Source organism: Atta colombica, unplaced genomic scaffold (genome assembly GCF_001594045.1).
Source record: "Atta colombica isolate Treedump-2 unplaced genomic scaffold, Acol1.0 scaffold46, whole genome shotgun sequence".
NCBI classification, from domain to species: domain Eukaryota; kingdom Metazoa; phylum Arthropoda; class Insecta; order Hymenoptera; family Formicidae; genus Atta; species Atta colombica.
Window position 1 is genome coordinate 1,032,565 of NW_017259535.1, and position 22,623 is coordinate 1,055,187.

General features: G+C 32.1%; 1 protein-coding gene across 10 annotated transcripts in view; it reads left to right on the top strand.

The window, feature by feature from the left end:
• The window catches only part of LOC108691382 (filamin-A), a 52,926-nt gene that overhangs the window by 19,793 nt on the left and 10,510 nt on the right, over nt 1-22,623 (top strand). For 2 of the 10 annotated variants that reach the window (XM_018199098.1, XM_018199100.1), the window contains 8 exons: nt 16-197; nt 992-1,379; nt 3,496-4,065; nt 5,527-5,871; nt 6,055-6,650; nt 8,070-8,368; nt 11,567-11,705; nt 17,512-17,737. In XM_018199098.1, coding sequence (XP_018054587.1) covers nt 16-197; nt 992-1,379; nt 3,496-4,065; nt 5,527-5,871; nt 6,055-6,650; nt 8,070-8,368; nt 11,567-11,705; nt 17,512-17,737 — 2,745 coding nt within the window. Of the gene's footprint in view, nt 198-991; nt 1,380-3,495; nt 4,066-5,526; nt 5,872-6,054; nt 6,651-8,069; nt 8,369-11,566; nt 11,706-12,513; nt 12,651-17,511; nt 17,738-22,623 lie in introns of those variants that run through there. The other 8 variants (XM_018199105.1, XM_018199106.1, XM_018199108.1 and 5 more) reach the window with 6 other exon arrangements.

Consider the following 22,623-nt stretch of genomic DNA (forward strand, 5'->3'; position numbering starts at 1 on the left):
GAATTCAGCCAGAAGGTGTTGCCAAAGACGAACCTACGAATTTTACGATTGATGCGAGAGAAGCTGGTCAGGCGGCTCTGGAAGTTGCTATTCAGGATGCTCTTGGAAAAGAAGTTCCTCTTAGATTAGGCGACAACCGGAACGGCACTGTTCAAGCGTATTACACACCTATATCTAGCTCTCCGCATGTTGTGATGGTACAATTCTAGAATATTGATTTCTAAAATCTTGAACCGAACTTTTACTGCTTATATGTTTGTGATGATTTTTTAAAACATGCTGTTTTTGAATAGACTAAAGTAGGGTGAATTTTTTAAGCAGAATAAAATCTCAGTTTTAAAGTCAAATTAAAATAAATACACAAAATATTGTATAAAATGTTAAGATCAACTACGAGCTTATGAAGTTTTCGCAAACCTTGTAACTTAAAAAAAAAATATTTGAGAAATCTCAAAAATATGCTCAATAAAATACTCAATAAAAGCGTGACTTATGAAGTTTCAGTGTAATTTGATTTCTTAAATAGTATTATGCAAGATGCTTTGTGTTTAGCAAATTACTACTTATAAGGTACAAATATAGATACTTTAAAAGAAATATATTAAGATACAGGTATTAGAAAAATAAAATGTCTAAGTATAGGTATTTTATCTAAAGTATACTTGTACTTAGGTACAAATACTTTTATTTATTAATATAAAGCTTCAGAATAAATAGGCATTTATGATTTCATGTATCCGCACATAATATTTATGTATTATATATGCATTTTATATGTATATACGTAAAAAATTTTATGCAAGTAAGTTTAACATGTCCGCGCGTTGGATGTGCATTTAGTAAAAAGTATTATCTAAAAAGTAATTAAATTATGCGTAAATGTAAGTACCGGTACACAAAAATTGTATCTATTTATAGGTATAGAAAAAATAAGTATCTCTACATAAGTATCTCTGCATAACATTGTTCTTAAAGATATCTTTTTCTTTAGGTGAATTATGGCGGAGTGGCCACGAAAAAATCTCCATACAGAGTTAAAATAGCTTCGCCCTTGAATCCTGCTATGGTCTCCGCCTTTGGCCCCGGTCTTGAGAAAGGTGTAAAATCTAATGTTCCCACACATTTCAACGTCGACTGTCGTGAGGCTGGCCCCGGTAAATTGGACATTAAAATGGTGAATCCTGAAGGCCGAGAACTTCCAATTTCGTTAACGGATAATGAGGATGGCACGTACGTCGTGGACTACATGCCCCCACAGCCAGGAAACTATACGGTGAATCTCAATTATGGCGGATTGAAGGTACCTCAATGCCCCATTAAGGTCAACGTTCAGCCTCATGTGGATGTGTCCAAGGTTAAAGTGGATGGTCTGGCACCAAGTGAGTACAATTACTGAAAATTTTTTAAGTGTTGCTTAATATTTCGAATACTGTATCGGTTTATTTAAAATCAGATTTAATTAAATGTGTTACTAATCACATATATATGCTCAAACCAAGATATTATATGCAACATTTTGTCCCATGAAAGTGGGACAATAGTTGAATACTCTTAAATGTAATATCGCATCGTTTAAAATGATAATAAACTTGATAGCGTGTTTTGTAGCCTTTTATTATTATTATTCTTTTTTATTTTTATAATACATATTAAGTAAAATATAATATTATTTTATTTTTTTAATTACTACAATATGTTGGATTTATAAATTAACTTAATTGATAATGTAATACGAGTATATGCATAGTGTATTATCTAAATTCTTTGAAGTGAATGTCATTCCAAAAGAATGAAATCTCCCTCCAAAGAAGTGAAAATTCAGTTATTCTTTTTCGAGAATGGTAGAATTTTCATTCTTTTGGAGTGAGAATTCACCCTAAGGAATTTAGAGGAATTTATTTTTTATTATTTAAATAGACTATTAACAAGAAATAACCAAAGACATTTATCGTTATTTATCATTATATATTGCGTTATATATCTGGTTTGAGTGTATAATAAATAATTTTTTCATAGTAAAAATTTTATGTTTATTATTTTATATATTAAATTTTAATTTAGTAATTTGTAAGCGCAGTTTGAGAAGGAATAATAAGAGTGCAATTTTATGATTAAAATAAAATCTTGCACTTAGGTAGGTATATCAGCAATGCATTAGTTCGAAAATGAATCGTGCCAAAATCGTGCTCCTTCCAGCGGTCATTGAGAAGATAATTCTCGTCTCATGGCATATGGCTGATATTCTTTTTGGGAACATTTCCCGGGGCGTTATCTAGCCTAGATTTTCGAAATATATTTTACCAAGGTCTCTCCTCGGATGTTTTGCTGGAGTGTGAACCAGTGCGATGTTTTATTTATAACGGCGCTCGCGAATTCCCCACAGTTGACACGCACACAATTCGCGTTTTGTCTAAAAATATTGCACTTCGATGCTCCACGCGTTACTCCTTCGATTGACTTTACCTGGAAGGAAGGCAGCTCCTAACATTGAATGTGTCACGATAAAATTCAAAGCAATGTGTCCAAGAAAAATTAATACATTTCTATAATAATAAATAATGAATAATTAATTAGAATCACAAGGCTACATATGCAAAGAATCATATGCTCTCTAAATTCTCTAGAGTGGAATTTTACTCTAAAGAATGAATTGACCAGTCATGAAAAAGAGTGGCTCAATTTTCAATCTTTAAGGATGAGATTTTACTCTCTAGAATGACAGTTCATTCTAAAAGTTTTAGAAAGTAAATAAATCAAAATAAGAGAGAGAGAGAGAGAGAGAGAGAGAGAGAGAGAGAGAGAGAAAGAGAGAGAGAAGTGCCACTTACAGTCGGAAGTTGGAATAATACACGTACATATGTATTTAAATAAATTTTATCATAGTGTCGATTATTTTTCGGATTTGCAACATAATCATATTGACATAATAATAAAGAATAAATAATGTAAAGAACAAATAATTATTTCTGCACGCTGGATATTTATTGTAACTGAATGCACTTTTAACTAAGACACGTTATCAGTTTCGTAACGGCGAGAGATTCTTTTATTTGGAATACGCTCTGCCTAATTTACACGCGCATTGTGGGCTTATGTATGTAACAAGTGGCTTTCTCTCACAACTTGATGCATATCCAGTATTTGAAATCTAACGTTATGATAGGCTTTGCGCAATGAATGTCCGGCCGTCACTTGCTGGTGAATGTTGATCGTAAAGTATAATTAATCGTCCAAATCTCTCGATCATGCTTGCATATTTAGTTCATCCTCTAAATTTTTTGGAGCAGAATACACTTTGAAGAGTGAATCACTCAACAAGTTTTAAAGAGCATTATTTAATTTTTCTTCAATCATCTCTTCGACAAGAATCAATGATAATTTCACCAGCAAATCGGCGCGACGTCCATTCGTTGCTCACGGGCAGTCGTCCCGTCGCGTAAGCACAAGCGAAAATGCATCGCGGCTCACCACGAGAACCCGCAAACGTCCTCGCAGCGGCCCCGGTGAACAGCCTGCAGCAATTCCGCGTGATAACGCAGGAGGCGGGCAGGGCGGCGGACTTCCAGGTGGCGATCACGACTCCGTCCGGCAATCGGGTCAAGGCGCACGTGGTGCCGACTCACGAGGGCTACCTGGTTAACTTTACTCCTACCGAGCTAGGCGAGTATCTGCTGGGAATCAGCTTCGGCGGCGAGCCAATCTCGAATCAGCCGTATCGGCTGACCTGTGTTCATGGCTCTGATCCGAGCAAGGTGCGCGCTTCGGGACCTGGTCTCTCTCACGGTGTGGTGAACAAGCCGGCCGAGTTCGTGATCGACACGCGTGGAGCTGGCCAAGGTGGTCTCGGTGTGACCGTCGAGGGTCCTTGCGAAGCCGCGATAAATTGCAGGGACAACGGCGATGGCACCTGCTCCGTCGCTTACCTACCCACTGAGACCGGTGACTACGGTATCAACATCACTTTCAACGAACAACACGTGCCGGGCTCCCCTTTCCAGGCCATTGTCGTTCCGGATGCGGACCTATCCAAAATCAGAGTCAGCGGGAACGGCATCCAGCCACACGGTACCGTTAAGGACGTCAGCACGAAAATCGTTTTGTGATTGGAAATTGAGAGAGTGCTGTGACCTGCTCGTCTCTAATTTGCGTGATGAGTTTTGTAACGCGTCTCGGGATTTTGTAGGAATAGCTTTAAAGGATTGTTTTTCGATCATCGAGATTTTGTCGAGATTGATTTTTAAGGAACATGCACACATTAGATATTCGTGTATATATGAAACGAATTTTTTAAGTTGCACAAATGTTGTGATTATTTGATCTTGAGAAAAACTCATTGCGACTATGATGAGGAAAATATTTTTATCGATAGAAAAAGATTCGATAGAAAATCCCGATAATTATTCTGAGACGCGTTGATGTTGCGATGCATGTGTGTCATGATTGCACTTTTATCGTTAGTTATCATGACATTCCCTGCTTTGGATTTTTTGATCGTAATCATATTTTAACATACATACTTGTTGTAAGACACTTGAATGAAGAATACTAGAGGGCATGTTTGTAAAAAGTATGTATGAAACAATAATTTAAATTTATTTCTTTCTACGAGCATGGCCTCATTTTTAGTTTAAAATCCAGTATGCCACAAATAATAATCTTATATATTATTGTGATTTGTTCTGTGTTAAATTTAGAGACTGCAATTACGTTTTGCAATATGCGCTTATGCATTGTCATTTTAATAAATAATTTATTAAATTAGATACTACATATTGTTTAAAACAAATAGATGTTTAATTAAATCACAAAAACGATCAGGAACATAATATTGTAGAAATATATTTAAAAATTATACACCTATTAAATTTATTACGAGGTATTAGTAATATAAATAATAAAAGTTTGATAAATTTAATATTAAAATTTATTAAAGATATGTACAATTTTATATTACTATTTTATGTTAAATTTCAATCTGTTAAGAAATTATGCTAAATTAAAAATACAAGACTATAAATATATCTTCGCTATTATAAAATTTAATTTTGAAGAAATCTACAGTTTCTATATTAAAAGAACAGTTTTTCTGAAGTATCTAAAAATTTAATCAAATACAGGTCTAAAAATAATTTTATATATTGAATCATCAAAATAATTATATAAAACACTCAAATTTGTTGGAATGTCAAAATTTTTTGTAGCATTGCTCATCATTCTTAAACACTCTACACTATTATTTCGATATCCAACAAAGTTATTTTCAGATTTTATATCTAGCTAAATTTTTAAATACTTTAGTCTTTCTGTGTATTACAAAAATACTTCATTATCAAATATAAATCTCGAATTTTTAACGCATGAAAATATATAATTTAAGATATATATAATTTTTTAGAATGACAAAGTTTAATTTAAAAATATTACTATTTCATATATGTATGTGTATAAATGCATTTGTCAAAAAAAAAAAAAGAAAAAAAGCATTCGAGTTTTCACTTAATCATATCGTGTTATCGCGTTTTGCAGGTTTATTCGTGAACAAGCAAACATCATTCACAATAGACACGAGAGACATCACCAAGTCAAAGACTGATGACGGTAAGGTGTCCTGTATCATAAATAATCCCAGTGGCGGTAAAACCGAGAAGCTCATCATCCCCCAGGGTGATGGCACCTACTGCGTCAGTTACACGCCTTTCGAGGAGGGTTGCTACACCATCGACATTCTCTATGACAACGTGCCCATTCCGGGTTCACCATTCTCCGTCAACGTACAACGCGCTTCCGATCCCAGTAAGTGCCGTGCATATGGTCCTGGTTTGGAGCAAGGCATCACGGACAAAACAAACTATTTTACGGTGGAGACTAAAGGTTTGTAAGCCAATAATTTGATCAAATTCTTAAAATACTGTAATTTTATACTATCTATCAAATTGTATAATTTAGAACATAATAATTATTATAATAATAATTATCATATAGAAGGGGGAAATATTTTTATGTAGCGAATATTTTTATGTAGAAAGAAATAGCATGTATGCGATCTTCTTTCAGGAGCTGGTAATGGTGGTTTGGGTGTGTCGATTACGGGTGACGGAGAGGTCAGAGCGGAAGCCAGGGAAAAATGGGATGGTTCCTGCGATGTCGAATACGTTACCAGGGAACTTGGTGATTACGAAATCAACATTAAATTTGCTGAACAGAGCATACCCGGTTCGCCATTCAAGATCAAAGTTATATCGCCGAAAAAGAATGTGATCGCTTACGGACCCGGTCTGCACATGGTACGTGAGGGTGTGCCCGCCAAATTCACGGTAGATGCATCAAAATGCGACAAACAGGCACCGGTGAAAGTACGCATGTCGCCTAACTTGGGACAGGAGCCTCAAATCAAGAGCAAAGGTGACGGCCTGTACGAAGTGACGTATCAGCCACCGCCTGCTGGAAGTAATGTGCGACTTGATGTTACTTTTGATGATGACAATATCAACGGCAGTCCGTTCGATGTGAAAGTTCTGCCCTTCGTAGAGCCAAACAAGGTAACTTTGTCGGGTCCCGGGGTGGCACCCTTTTGCACTGCCTCCTTCCCGATTGACTTCATCGTGGACACTTCTAATGCTGGTTACGGCGATCTTGAAGTGCAAGTTGTGGTAAGTATAGGGTCTCGCAAAAAGTTTTATTATCACGCTTGACTCTCATTGCCAATTTTTATTTCTTTCTATTCCTATTTTGTATCAAGCGTTTAATATTTTATATTTATATATTTGATTTCGAATGAGAAAACAAAAATTTATATGTTTTTTTTTAATAGCCTTAAACTTATTAATATTATTAAAAATAATTCATTTTTTTTCAGGTAAATATATAAAAGGTTCTCGCAAATATTGCTTCGTATCAAAACTATCAAGAATAAAACACAATTAAATTACAAATTATAAAACTAAATGAATTTTTTAAAATAATTTTGGAAACCTACAATAGATCATGGATGCTGATGAAATTATTATAAGAAAGCAGTTATCCGACATCTTGAATTTGTTAAATATCTCATTGACAAAAACATTGGACGTTGAATAATATTTTAAATGAAGTAATAATCATCCTTTTAGAATTCAATTACTTTTACAAAAATTTTCAGTTATTTTTAATTATAACAAAATCTTCAAAATATAATAATTTTATATATTTTTTTATTCGCGCACAATATCAATGATACAACAAAAAAAATATTCGAATTTATTTTATAAAATATTGATATTATTGTACACTTATGAAAATATATTGTATGTATTAACTTGGCAATTAAAATTGATTTGACCTTTATATCTGGACATATTTGAATTTTTTAATTATTATAATTATTAATAGGTATTTAAAATTATATAATTACATAATCCAACACAAAAATTAGATGTTCATTAATTTGCATTAATATATGTACAAAACAAGAAAATGTATAAAGATTATACAAGACTAAGCTATTCTTTTCAAATTGTAATAAAATGTGTGATGGAAAAACACATAAATCAAGATATATGAAATATTAGATACGTTTAAGAGTTAGCAAAACATCAACCTGCTCGCCAAGCGATTGAATATAATTGGGTCTTTTTTTATAGATTCAATCAATTACATTCAACTGCTCAATAAACAGTTTAGTTTCTTTGTCTGGTTTAAATGTATTGTGTAGAAAGTTTTTAATATCGCCAATAAGTTGACCTATTATATTTTCGTATCTTGATAAATTGTCCAAATTGTCCCTATACTAGTTACATATATGTATGTACACCAATCAAAACTTATGATGATTTTTGCCAACCATCATAACAGTCAATCATATTTATTATTATATTCAATTTGAACGCAAATATAATCAGTGCCGTGGCTATGACGATCGTAACGAGCAATATAGATAGTTCTAAAAATTATAATTTAATTTGATTATTCTTATAAGAAAGATTTATATTAATCTACGTACTAAATGACTCGGGAATAATTAAAGAAGATGTATGACCAATCGTTCTTACCGATATTTTCGCAATTAATGCCTTCCTGAATTCTTCTTTCAGGGACCAGATCAAGTGCCGCGTAAGGTAGTAGTGCAGGATCTCGGCGACGGAAAGTATAAGGCAACTTATCTGCCGGACGACTGCGGTCGCTACAAGGTCAACGTGAAATACGGTGGTAAGGAAGTGCCGAACAGTCCGGTGACCGTGCAAAGCACATCTATCGGCTCAGCGAACAATTGTAAAATTAAAGAGGGTATTCAGCACACTTTGGCTCAGGGCGAAGAATATTGCATTACTGTGGACACTGAAAATGCAGGCCGCGGTGCAGTGACCTGCCGTATCCGCTCCACTACTGGAAGGTGAGCATCTGCTTGATTCGTTCCGATTTAAATTTGACTATTTCGGAGAAGATGAATCAGAGAGAGGAGACATTGCGAGAACCTTTAAAATTTACTCTCGCAGTTACCAAAACGTTCTCATATTCGTTCTTCTTTTAAAATCTGAGATTTATTTTGTCATGTATATATAAAATCACAAATATTTTTTAATTTTTTTGTCATTTATATAATTAGAATATGTTTAAGAAATATTGCTTTTTCAAAAATATCAAATATTGGAAAAAATGTATAAGAAAGAAATTATATGTATTAATTAATCAGAAATATTTTATTTTTAACTTAACTTTATTTCGTCTATGCAACTTTAATATTTTTTTTTATTATGTTTTTTTATTATGTATGTAATTATGCTTTTTTTCATTTATTTTTATAAGAAATACTAACTGTTAGACAAATTTTAATCCTTTCATGCTTTCTATTTATTAAATTCCTCGCAAAATCTTTTTATTGTATTTCTCAATAATAATATTTTTTGCGCGTTATAACTTTTATACCTAACTACGAATAATCTTGAAATATGTGTATACATGAAGGCGGATTATATTTTTACACTTTCTTCGCATTTATATCTTTCGATCTTCACCAAGCTTCCAAACAAAAATTTTATCTTATTTTAAATTTAAATATGTCGCGCCATCGCGACTTACTTATTTTGAATTTATAGACGAACTTGAAAAAGATCTCTTACTGTGTTATATCTTTTTCGATTTCTCAATATATAAATATTGAAGAATTAATAAATTATTATTAATTATAATAATAAATTATTATTTCATTCTTCTGTTATTATATTATATGTTATGTATTATATTATATTATATGTTTCTTATACAAAATTATATTATCACATTTTATATTCCTTTTATAATTATTTAATTTATATTTTATAAATTTTAATTATCATAATAAATTACTTTTCTAAATAAATAATGCATATGCACTTCTTGATATATGTATTATTTGCAATTAAATGATAAGTATTGCTATAAATATAAATTAACGAATAAATTATCAACTAAATAAATTAAAAAAACAAATAATAAACAATGAAGACATATTACATTTTGCTGACATTTTGCTTACAATCGTATATTGGGATTAGATCTGGAGTGTAACGGCATGACTAATCGGTCGTATATCGTGAAACAAATCCAGTAGGATTCAGGATCGTGGCAAGTTGCCATGGTGAACGTCATGTACGAAGTGATAATAAGTGGATCGTCGTGAATCTTCAGCCAGTTGCACGTAGTGACTATGCCGACATTACCGACTACCATATCTAATATTGAAATCAAATGTCGGTTTGAAAGCGAAATATACTTTTAATAAAACTTAGTGTCGACAGCAGATGAGTCAAGAAGAATGATTATTTAGGAAACCGATTTCATAACATTATATATATATAGATATATATATATTTATATTTTAATGATGCTCCATTGTTAACAGAAATGAGAAAATTATTTTTGTACAATATCCGCGTCTTTCGAAGTTACACTAAAAAATACTATATTTTAATAAATATTTATTTAAATAGTTCTAACAAATAAATATATTTATTAAATATATATTTATTAACATAAAAATCATGAATTTGATTCAATTATTTGATTCATTTATTTTATTGAGTAAATGTTTATTTACTGTAAGTAAATATTTATTTAATATGTAACTATTTAATATGTAACTATTTAAAGAAATGTGTATTAAGATTGATTTAATGAATTTTTTTTTTCAATGTAGTTATATCATACTCATGCATTTGTAATTAGATTAGCGCTAGATTAATAAATTATATAACGTTGCACATATTTTTCTAATTGTCACAACTGATGCCAGACTATAGATCACTTTACATACTCTCTTTAATCACATTGGCGAATTTCTTAGTAAAACTTTGTTTCAGACATTTGTTCATTCATTTGTTTTATGGTGATAGTTGAGTTGGATTTGAATTAAATTTAACTTCACAGTATTATTTGACACATAACTATTCAAAAAAAAAAATTTTCTAACATACTGAAAAAGTATTGCAAGCTATTACTCAAATATATTATATTCTTTGTACTACATTTATATGAATTTATATAAATATTAGAAAAAATATCTAAGAAATTAACAAAATTTAAGATATGATTTTGATTACATTACTATGACACACAAAATGATAAATCCGATACATCAGAAAAATAATTATATCACTACTTAAGTTTTTTAAATTTTTTGTAATCAAGAAAGTTTGCTTGTTACAATGTAGAGATTATAACGTAACGTATAATATTATGCATCTTCACGATTATCCTTCGTGAATGTTTTCAGGATATTTTCTAAAGAACACGTGCATTTTCTATCCTACATATCGCGTGCTTTTATGCATAATCGGACGCATGCCCTCCAAAAGATTGTCAATAATTCTAATCAATTCGACTATAAATGCATTCTGAATACTGACAGTATACAGCTGCTATCTCATAATTCATCTGTGATATTCCGTGTTGTTCGAGTTGGCAATGTCTTCTGTCGAAAAGACACTTTAAAACGGGCCAAATTCTTTATCCCAAGTATACAAAGTGACAAGATGTCATATTATATATGTCTGGTATTTCCTATAATAAACACAATTTTACAATTATATTTTATACGACTGTGTCATAACAGTTAATAATAATTTACAGTTTAACGCAGTACGTGAAAATATCATATAAGTGTAATTTATTATCCGATTTTATTTTGTACATTCTACGAATTGATTTTTATGAAAAATAAAATTTTTTTTATGAAGAGGAAAAGTATTCAGATGAATTATGCGATCTAGATGTCACAAAAACATTTCTCAGTAGAACTTTAAAATATTTTTTTATATTATTCCGTCATTAATCCACATTTTTCATTGCTATAGATACATGGATGTAGAATTTAAATTTAGTTTTTTCATTACGAAAAAGAGTTTTTAAAGAAATGGACTTTTCTCAAATTTCTTACTTTAGATTAAAAATCTAGACAATTGAGAATGGAATCGCGTGAAAACATTTAATATTTACATTACTTATTGAATGAAGTTGCAGTGGCGAAAATATGCGGCATGCACGAATATTTCTTGAATGGATCTCCGTTCTATATTTTAATCTGTGAATAATACATCTCGGTTTGTGATTTCAGTGAAGTCGTTGACATTGACATAGAAGACAACGGCGATGGCACAGTCAACATTTACTATACTGTTGCTGATGCGGGAGACTATACCCTTAGCATTAAATTTGGCGGTCAACCGGTGCCTGATGGATTCTATACCTTCACAGTGAGCAATTACAATATTTTATAATCTATCTCGCGAAATCATTATCCTTTTACATTTGTTTGTACAAAATTAATATAAAAAACTAATGATGTTGAAGTTTACGTGAAATTCTTTATTCAGCAATGTACATTTTATGATCAATAATAAAAAATTAAATAAAAATTAAAATTTCTATAATTAAAATAATTTTTTTTTTAAACTTTCTTGAAAATTGTTTGAAAGTTTTTAAAAAGATTTATAATTTTTATATATTTTTGTTTCTTTTTAAATTAAATTAATTGCTATTTTAAATTGTATGTACCATATTAAAGAAATTCTTGAATTTCCTCCATGTATATTTATAATGTAAAGTATTTCAGCAAATATGTCAGGTCCATTCAGTAAAATATAAAATAATTACAAGGAGTTAAACTGTAAAACGCTAATAAAATTACTGCATTTTAATATATATTTAGTGTTTCCAAAATTCTTTTTATGAAACAATGTATGATGAATACGGATTTGGAAATCAATTTTTAAATTTATGTTCAAAAATATACTAACTTTTTGTAATCAATTAACAATTTTTAACACGAGAACTAAGAACGGAACGACGGATGCATCTTATAACTTCGTTTTTAAATATTTTCTCTTGTAAATCGGTTCCCTTTGAAAAGACAAAGGATGATGATACGTGAAGATTCCTCATAATCGTCTTCTCGATGTCAATTCGGATGCTCGGTGCTCTCGTCGACGATGAGCCCCGGGTGGGTGGGGCGCGAGGTGTATCTAACTATAGAGGCAACACGTACTGCAGGATATTGTCGCGTAGTCTCCAGTGAAACAGTCCACTGCGAAGACTCATCGAGACCGCATCCGCCGGCTCGTTATCGCACAAATCCTCGCCCATCATCACATGGACCGCCCATCATCATACGTCGCGCTGTAACACGAATTCCGTTCCAAGTAACACACACATGCATACATCTTTATCTCTCGCTATATCTTTTCTATCTTTGCACATCCCTTCCCATCTTACAGATCAACTGTGTGTATGTGTATGCATGTGCATCTGTGCGCACGCGTGTGAGTGCTGCCGTCATCAAGTGGTCCAGAGTGCCTCCGATCGTAAATACTGGAACGCCATTAACCTGCTAAAAGTGGAGAGTCACTTTTATTAATCCACATGATGTTTAACCAAAAACTATCTAATCTAATTCTGTAAACATCGAAAACTTTTCCTTTCGAAATATGAACATTTCGTAATTAAAAATGAGTTAAATAATAATCCCATACAACGAGCACATTTTATCCCAGAGATCTTCATGTGAACGTTCTTAAGACATTGGAATGATTTCAGGATATTTTTCAGAACGTTTCTTGAAGATCTGTACTACATAGGAATATGATCAGAAATATATCGTTTCACATTTTTTAATCATTCATTTTTTAATCATTCTTTTTTATTTATGTTTTAGAATAAATAAACGTTATAATTAAACATTATTTTTTTAATCTTTTCACTTATTACATATTTTTATCATGTATTGATACAAACAGATATATACGGTCGGACATTGTTCGCCTGTTTATTCAAATCGGATGATTTTTTTTACTGATTATCAGTAGAAAAAAACTTACACACACACACATATAATATATATAAAATATATGATATCAGATATCTTTCTTTAAGTAAAGTTTAAAGTTAAAAGTTAAGTAAAAATTGTTGAAAAAAAATTTTTTTTTATATTTTAGTTTCTCTTATATTTTAGAAAATTTATTGTTTTCATCTTCATCTTTATCAAATTTGACTTGTCATTAGTTTGCTTTGCTTTGAAATCTAATTATCTCGACGCGAAGAGAAACGCGATGAGATGGAACATGATCCATGCCGGATATAAATGCTTGCATATTCATCACGGCGATCGCCGTGTCGTTTTGTGACACCTGCCCAATTAACTCACTAAACGTCAATGCTTAACAAGTGTCAATTGTTTCAAGATATATGTGATTTTTGTTTCTTGTTTCATGTGGATTAAAGTGCTATTTTCAATTTTATCTTTCAATTTTATCTTTGTTGTAAATATAATCAATCACATTCTATTTCCAACAGTCAATAGAATAGTTTGAGAAATAACAAATTATTTCTTAAAAATTTTACTAAACATTTTATTATTTGATATACAGTTTCAATAATATCTTTACGCTTTCTAAATTTATTTATTTTTTCGCGTCTTTTTATTATATACGCATCTGGAAATAAAAATATTTTAATAAATATTTTAAAATTAGAAAATAAATTTTGTACTTTACAATTTACGATTGATGGAAATAGTTTAAGACAACACATTTAAGACAAAATTATTATTTTACATCAAGAGAAATTTGATTTGCACAGTAAAGTGACAGGTCGCTTCACGCATCATAACTCTTCGCGACTGTCGCGCATAAATAATATTCAGAAATGTGCAACGTGTTTAGCAATCGATCTATTGTCTAATAAGATGACATCTAGTAAGATGTCTATATTTTTGGAATCATATTCTCCATATTAAAGTTACGATCCATTTTGAAATCCAATACGTATCTCGATGCCGTCTATCCTCCACTGAGAGCTCCTAGACTATTTCGAGTGCGAGTCAAGCTTCCCCAAATTTATAAGCAGAAACGGAGTGGGTGGCCAAGGGAGACGAGGGAGTGAATTAATACTGTGAGTTAAATTAAACCCCGTGCCACGATTTACAACGGTGACTTTGTGCGACACATTCTTGTTGACGGCTGGCGCCGACGTTTGCTATTATTTGTCGTTTTGCAGGATCGGTATTAAGCCGAGTTCTGAAATAATTATCGTAAAAATTTTCGCATTTTTAAATCATTTATAAATGAAAATCGGTACTTTATTTTTCATATCTTTTTGTATAATATAATTAATTTTGTCAAAAAATACAATAATAAAGAATTCTCTCTTATATATAATATGTCACGATTTAAAAAATGATGCACATCCAAGCGAAAGCTGCATAAATAATTGCAGACGCTTTAGTAGGGTATTAAGAAAAACGTGAATCTTTTACTTTATTGTCAGTTTAATATAGCTGAACTAATCGTAAACAAAAACATGACATTGTATTTGAGATTTATCCAAATTTACTGTTGTTCTGGGTACATATTACGATAGCGGATCTGATATTGCGCAACTTTATATGATGTGTATAAAATATTGCAGACTGTGTTATCAATTTTGATGATTTTATATATTGTTATTTAATAGTAAACATTTAATTAAAGTATATTTAAAATATTGACATTTTATTTGATTATATATTTCGATTATATGGAATTGTATGATTCAATTATACTATTTACTATTCTATATAACATTGAGTCGTAAATTTCTGATTTTGAAGAAATCTAGATACATATCACATAGATTATTAAAAAATCAATTTTAATTTTATAATGTCTTCAATGATCCACAAATTAATTTATAGATTTATAGACAGCGCAATGGCATCCACATTGTGCTTTGTACTCTTTAATTATTTTTTATTATTTCTTTTGTAATGTGTACGAGTGGGGGCTGGGCATCTATTATAGTACATGCCATCAAATTCAGCATTGTGCCCGGAATTACTACTTGGATAGTAGAGAGGCGCGAGTTTCGTGTCGGCCACCGACGCAGCTGGGCGTTTCCTCGTAAATCGGTGAAGCCGATGCCTGATAGTTAGTAGTTAGGTACGCGAATTCGCAACCAATCAATCAAGCAATTCCTTATAAAGGGAGAGGAAAAGTCCTCGGAAGGCTTAGAGTATGGCGCTGGTTTTGTGTCGATCGCAATCGTTTGCGGACTGAGTGAGTGATACGAGTCATCGCGACAAATTATCAATTGAATAAGAAATGACACTGATTTGAGCGAAATAGTTGACTGAATAATAACATCTCATTTTTTATAAATTATTTTAATTTTTTTGCAATTTATCCAAATTAATAATAGTAATATACAGCAGTGATGCGCAACCTGCGACCCGCGGGTCGCATACGGCTTACTTGTTTCGTGTGGCTTGCCAGCTCATAGCCGAAAATATAAAATCATATTTTTTATTTTATGCAAATAAAATAAACGTTATATGGTCCGTAAGATTTTACTTATTTCTAAAAAATGCTCTTTGAAAATAATCCTTTAAAAAAGGATTGCGCATCATTTACAGTATTAAATAAATACTATACTATAATAACTTACAGTATTAAATAAATTTAAAAAATACTTTAACATATCTACTTTTGTAGAATTTAAAAAAAAAATCAAAAGAAGAAAATAACGAAACGTATATGTCGGTGTATAATATCTAATCCAAGATGGTTAAATAGTTTGATATATATACTAGAATACTAGAATCTTTGTTATAATACTAGAAATCTTATTATATGAAGTTATAATCTCCTATCTTTATGTATGTATAATTTATATAAAATCGTGTATGAATTATATTTTTAAACAAATTTCAAAAATAGATTATTCAATTTCTCTATTTCTTCTATTTCATTATTTGTATTTTCTCTTGTAAGAATTAGGGAAAGGATATTTTATAATAATATTATTTTTATATCATCGTGTCGCATTTTGCACCATGAAAGCGACTATTTATGTATCATGTTCAGTATCTCCCCGAAAGCTAATTTTGGTTTCAGCTGCAATATTGCGTCTCGATGATCAACAGGCTTCGTATATATAATATTTCGTACCTCTTAATTGACAACGGCAGTTTATGGAATTCGATTGTTTTGAACAGGTTCTTGTATATTATAACTGAAAAGGATAAAATTTGTTTTTGTAAAATAATATATAATAAGATTTACAATTAATATATATAATATACGAGATATTAAACAGTTTTGATATAAACAATGTTACATTATTACGTATCTTCAAGAACAATTTTTTTCTCTCAAATTTTCTCTTTTCTAATTTGATAAATTAAGTAATTGATATAGTTTTAAATTCATTACTTAATATAATATTGTTTTTTTGACAGTATACATTTGCGGGCCATGAGAAAATATATAATTTCCAGTAACTGTTTTCTATTTATTAAAGCTGTATTGATGTATTTAAACATTGCTTTATTTTATAATTAAATCCATGATTTAAATGTTATTGCAATAATATAATCCACTGAACTTAAATAACTTGCGATTTACAGCAGAACTAACTGCAGCGGAATCGCGATTGCTTTAATATGAATTCATTATAGATGCAGGCTTCCTGTGATGATACGAATTTTGCAATAATTCGAATGTGGTTACATAATAAATTCTTTACACGCATCCCATTTTGGCTTGTGACCAGCATCGAAATACGTAGATTCTATCGTAATGAGATGTAACATACACCATCTCCCCCGATTTCAAAAATTCCTGCACTCCTTTTTCCTAGATTTCGCAAGAATTTTATTAGCACTCTGTAAAAAAAACGAAAGCTTCTAATACTTGGCATTTCTCCAGCACCAAAATATCGATCATGCGATATCGCGATCCATTGTCGCCAGAAACACATCTTTCTTGTCATAATCTAATCACTCACATTTTTATTAATAACTTTGAGTCTGCATTTTTATAAAAAAAAAATTCCATCTAATGTACTTTACTGAAATGCAGTTCATTCACGTATTTAAAGAATACATTTAATGTAAATTATTCTGTATATATTCTATAGTAAATTGTTCCATCAAAAATTTATAATTATTTGTAGTCGAAAGTGATTACGATTGGCGAAAAGATATTGTCAATGTCGTTAACTAGTTTTTCAATTTCAACGACATTCCAGGCATCCGAAGAGTATCGGGAACATAGCACGCACAAAACTCAACGAGCTCGCAAAACACGGCAGAAACAAAATCAACACGTTGTCGAGCAGCGTAGCACAACTCTACAGGAAAGCTCTACTGTCACTACAAAACGTAGCAGCCAGCAGGAGCTATCAAAAAAGAATTTCAACGTTATCCGATTGAACTCCATCCCACTACCTCTCCCGAGCGGAGGCACAGTTACTTGTAAGTGATATATTCCGCTCGTATTTCTAGAAAAAATTTTTTTAATTTTCCTCCATTCTAACTTTGCTTTACTATTTATTTCAAAATTTACTCAGTTAACTCAAATTACTTTTTCGTAATTGTTGCTACATAATGATATAAGTGCATCCTACGATTGGTTGGACACATATAAAAATTAAAAATTAAAATATAAAAACATAAAAATGCAAATTATAAATAAAATTATGACAGTAATAAAAATTATGACAGTATTTATCAATAATGCTTTTCTATTTGATAGGAAGATATAGAGTGCTTTTTTATTTATGAAATAACAAAGATTTTATAATTTTAATTTCAATGCATAGTAAGTGGGCACAGCTGTATGACTTAATGTTGTCTCATACTACTGCACCTAAAGATTATGAATACTATTTATGACCATTACTATACTAACAATACTATTAAAAATACTATTAAAAGATAATAATAATAAAACTTTTAATTAATTAATCTCGTTAATTGCTATCGATGGTGGACAAAATTTATAGGATTGTCTGACTTATTATTAGCTTACACTACTTCCTCGCTACTTCGAATGACGCAATATTCTCTTATTTACTGCAATATTTCTCTTATTTACATAGATCGCATTTTTTTTAAATTCACTTTTTTGTTTAATTAATTATATAATAAGGATCTTATTATAACAGATGTTTTTATTAATCTTTCAAAAATAGATATTTTGGTAAATTTTTGAAAGATTAATAAAAACATCTGTTATAATAAGATCCTTATTGTATAATTAATTAAACAAAAAAGTGAATTTGTTACTTATTTTAGATATATCTTTTTAAATATATGACTGCATATATTAAAACAAACTTGTTCTCAATGTTGATCGAACTGTAAAAAATATCAACATAATATTTTCGCAGCAGTTAGTTTATTTAGTCTATTTTCTATTATTAGTTTAACTAGCAATAGTCGAACGCACGTCGACTGGAATCTATTTGCTGCGCGGAAATAAATCTTGGATTTTACTGCGCAATGTGTGCTGCTCTGCTGAAATTTTACGATACGGATTCTTCCGTCTCGCGTAAGACGGATTTGGCACGTTTTATGTGCTCTTAAATATTTGTTTGAATACAACTTCCTCTTTCTTTTCTGCAACAATGAATACATATGTCATTCTTAAATGTTTACTTAACATGACGAAAAATATCATCATTAATCACGCGTGCGCACTGATGCCGCATTTGACTATTCGTACACATGTATTTGATGACTTGATGAATGTTGAATTGATTAATGATCAACGGTGCAGATGTAACACTTCGAAATTGAATTAAGAACCATAATAAGATAATTATTGCTATTAAATAAATGGAACAATAAGATTCATTTAAAAAAATATTAATTATTAATTAGACTTCAAATTTAATCGCTAATGAATTAATAGTAGGGAAACCTGAACCGATAGTTGTAATTATTGAATAATGATGGAGAGAGAGATAAAAGAAAAATTTACTTAACAATTCAATTTTCTTAAAAGTCGTAATATACATAATGCATTTTTGGCATAAATCATTTTACGCAACAATTTAATATTATATCAGCAATCTATAATAAAAAAAGAGAATGCCCTGTTATACTGTACTGAGTCATAAGCTTTTTGACAATTATTTTTATATGAACAATCAGCTCTGGTTTTACCTAAAAGCTAATAGTATTTAGTGAAATAAATGTTTCTTGGTTAAGTAAGTTGAGCGTCAAGGGAATTGAGAGATCAACGGTAAGCCCCTGTTACTGAGCAACATTATAAGCGAAACAGTCCTCTCTTCATAGACGTGGAGCTTACTTTAATAAATAGACCAACGATGACGAGTAATGTGATTCAATTATATGTAATGCTTTGCGATTGACCAACGTATTCAAATGACAGACACGACGGATTCGTATTCGCGCTTTATCCACCACCTTGCCAAAAATATGGCTGGACAGCCCGCACGTGGAAGGATGGTATGTATGTCGGATAAGCGCGACGCACTGTCCGCGATATTAATATTGGGTGATTAAGTGGCTCCGGATGCACGTACCCGTGGCTGGTCCAAAGCCGAGCCTCGAGATTCCGAGCGACCGAGGACGATGGTAGGTCCAGAAAAAGATCGATCCCTTCCACGTCCACTAATTTGTTTCTTCATCCCCTGGTCCGGGGATTTCTCTCGGTATGCGAAGATCAACTGGAGCGATTTTCCGGTCGACGAACCCGCGCGATTTGATTTCGGACGGTGGTTTACATCTTGCCAAGAGATTATTATCTTGTTGCTGGAATCCCACTGCAATTTTGTATGCAAATATATGCTTCCGTCTTCAATACATTACTACAAAATATAAAATACTTTTATTTCATGATGTTTATATCACGTCTAGGAATACAGAAACTAGGAACGGAAGTTGGATTGAAAGGATGAAAGATCATCTTGAATCAGATCGTTGATTTTCTGGCGAATTACGCTAATACTTTCGAGAACTTTTGATGCGCACCGATGCACACACGAATAATATTGCACGGTGCGAGCAAGCGCATCACGCTTGTCCGTAATTACTCAGACCCAGCCGACACCCGTTCCTCTTCATCATAACGGCTATGGCGCGTGTTATATGAGAGACTCGTGCGAACTGGTTCGCTTGCTTGACGACTTCCTTTGGTAAATGAAATGATAATCACAGAAGCGTAGACAGGATATTACGCGTCAAAATTCTCGTCTTGTCTATCTTGAGAATTCCGGGATTCCTTCCACGTGATAATTTACGTAACCCTCTATAAAGAAGAAATGGAAAAGGAAGGAATGGAAAAAAATATGAGAGATTTAAAAAATATTTCTCTGCGACTTTCATGTTACGAGTTCGCTTAAAGTCGAAACCAAATCACTATATCATTTATTATATTATTAATGTGTATATTTATTCTTTCCTGCGTATCTCAAACGTAATTCTTTAAATATACAATAAATTAACCCTTCGTAGGTACACATATTTTTATTTACTTGGTAGTTTGGGTCTTTTTCGACCAGCCCAAATTTTTTTACTGTTTCCTAAGCTTTAAAAAATCTAGAAAAAAATCAGAATTACTTTTCAACATTTCTATGTTGAATAATAAAATAATTATTTAATTCAAATGCTAAAACTTTTATTTAAAAAAAATTAAAACTTGTGCCAAGAAATTTTATAAAATTTCATTTGAATTTGAATAAAAAAAGATCCAGTGTGGTTACGAAAGATTAAAATTAAACACAAAAATTAGAGCGAAATACAAAGTGTAACTACACATATTAATTTTTTAAATAACGAATAAAAGAATTCTTTTCTCATTTTTATATAGCATTGGAAGATATATTTATCAAGTTTCTACAAAAAATTTTTGTAGAGAAAGCAGAGATAATGTTTCTAATTGTAAGACTAAGAATAATAATGTTTCTTTTCAAGTTATAATAATAATTTGTTTAATTTGACCTCGTCACGAGAAGTATCACGTTCCAAAGACAACCTCTTCTTTAGCAATCAAAAGCAATATCCCGAGCGCCTGGCAATAACGTCATCGCATGCACGCCTAATGATGGTCGCGTCGTCGTGTTCCCAATTTACCCCGATCGAGCGGACCCGTCCAGCGTTGATCCCATCACGTAACCAGCTATGCAACCGATCCATCTTCAACTCGACGAACCGCGGTTACTACACATACACACGCGTGCGCACACACGCACACACACACACAACGAACGCGTGTAATATATGTATATAAAATATACTTTCATACACCGATATACCTGTGTCATAAATTTTCGCGCACCAGGTGCAGGCGCCGTCGACCATCCGCTTCCTCCCACCAGCCGCGGAATCCTCGGATTAGCGCGTGCGTAAACCTCCATAGGTTCACCCTGATCGTGTATGCGTGTACAGATATATGCGTTCATATTCCTGCGTACGTGTGATTCTCATGTGGCACAGCCAATAGAAAGGGACAGGTTGCTTGTAAGAAAGACGAAATGAAAGAGAAGGGAGAGAGAGAGAGAGAGAGAGAGAGAGAGAGAGAGAGAGAGAGAGAGAGAGAGCAGGATCGAAAAGGGAGAGAGGGAAAGAGGGACGTGATGTTTGATGGACAAGATAGACTGGCAATTGTAGACGATACGAAACTGGCCTCTGGTAGCTAACGCTGGAAAAAAAGATCACCCAGTCAGATCGACGGCCAGCTCTCATCGTCCTCGCCGCCGACCGACTTTGGTGCTCGTGCGACCGTCAGTCGTGCCGGAGATGCGCCCTCGTGAAGTCGACTGATAGGCGCCATCAGGCTGGAGACTTCGCGAACGAGATCGCTGGAGAACGCCGGAAGACATCCGTTCGGTCAGTCGGTCGGTGGGTCGGTTAGTGAGTGGGTCGGTCAGTCGGTCGATCTCCTTAAATCGGTTGCGGAACCTCTCGGGAATTCTTGATTTTTTTTTAGCGCAGACGTTTCGATACCGGAGAAGATTTATCAACGCCGGTCTATTCAGAGGATTTCAGCCTAGAGGTGTTTACCGCACGGCGCGCTCGTAACTGGATCCTTTCACTTAATCATTTCAACCGATATTTAGAAGTGCTGTAAGATTTTTTTTACATTTGATTTTTTCCGTGTAAAATAAAATAAAGTCTGTCTACAAGGCAAAATAGAAAAAGATAAAATTGGTTTTTAATTAAAATAAGTTATTCTAAGCGAAATTGATTTGTATACTATAAATCTAAATGTATGATAAGTACCTATGTGTGTGATTTAATTTTAATGTGATTTTTTATAAAAATGACATACTGTGCAACATACACAAAAATGGATTTACACTTACAAAGGTAATATATATATATATATATAT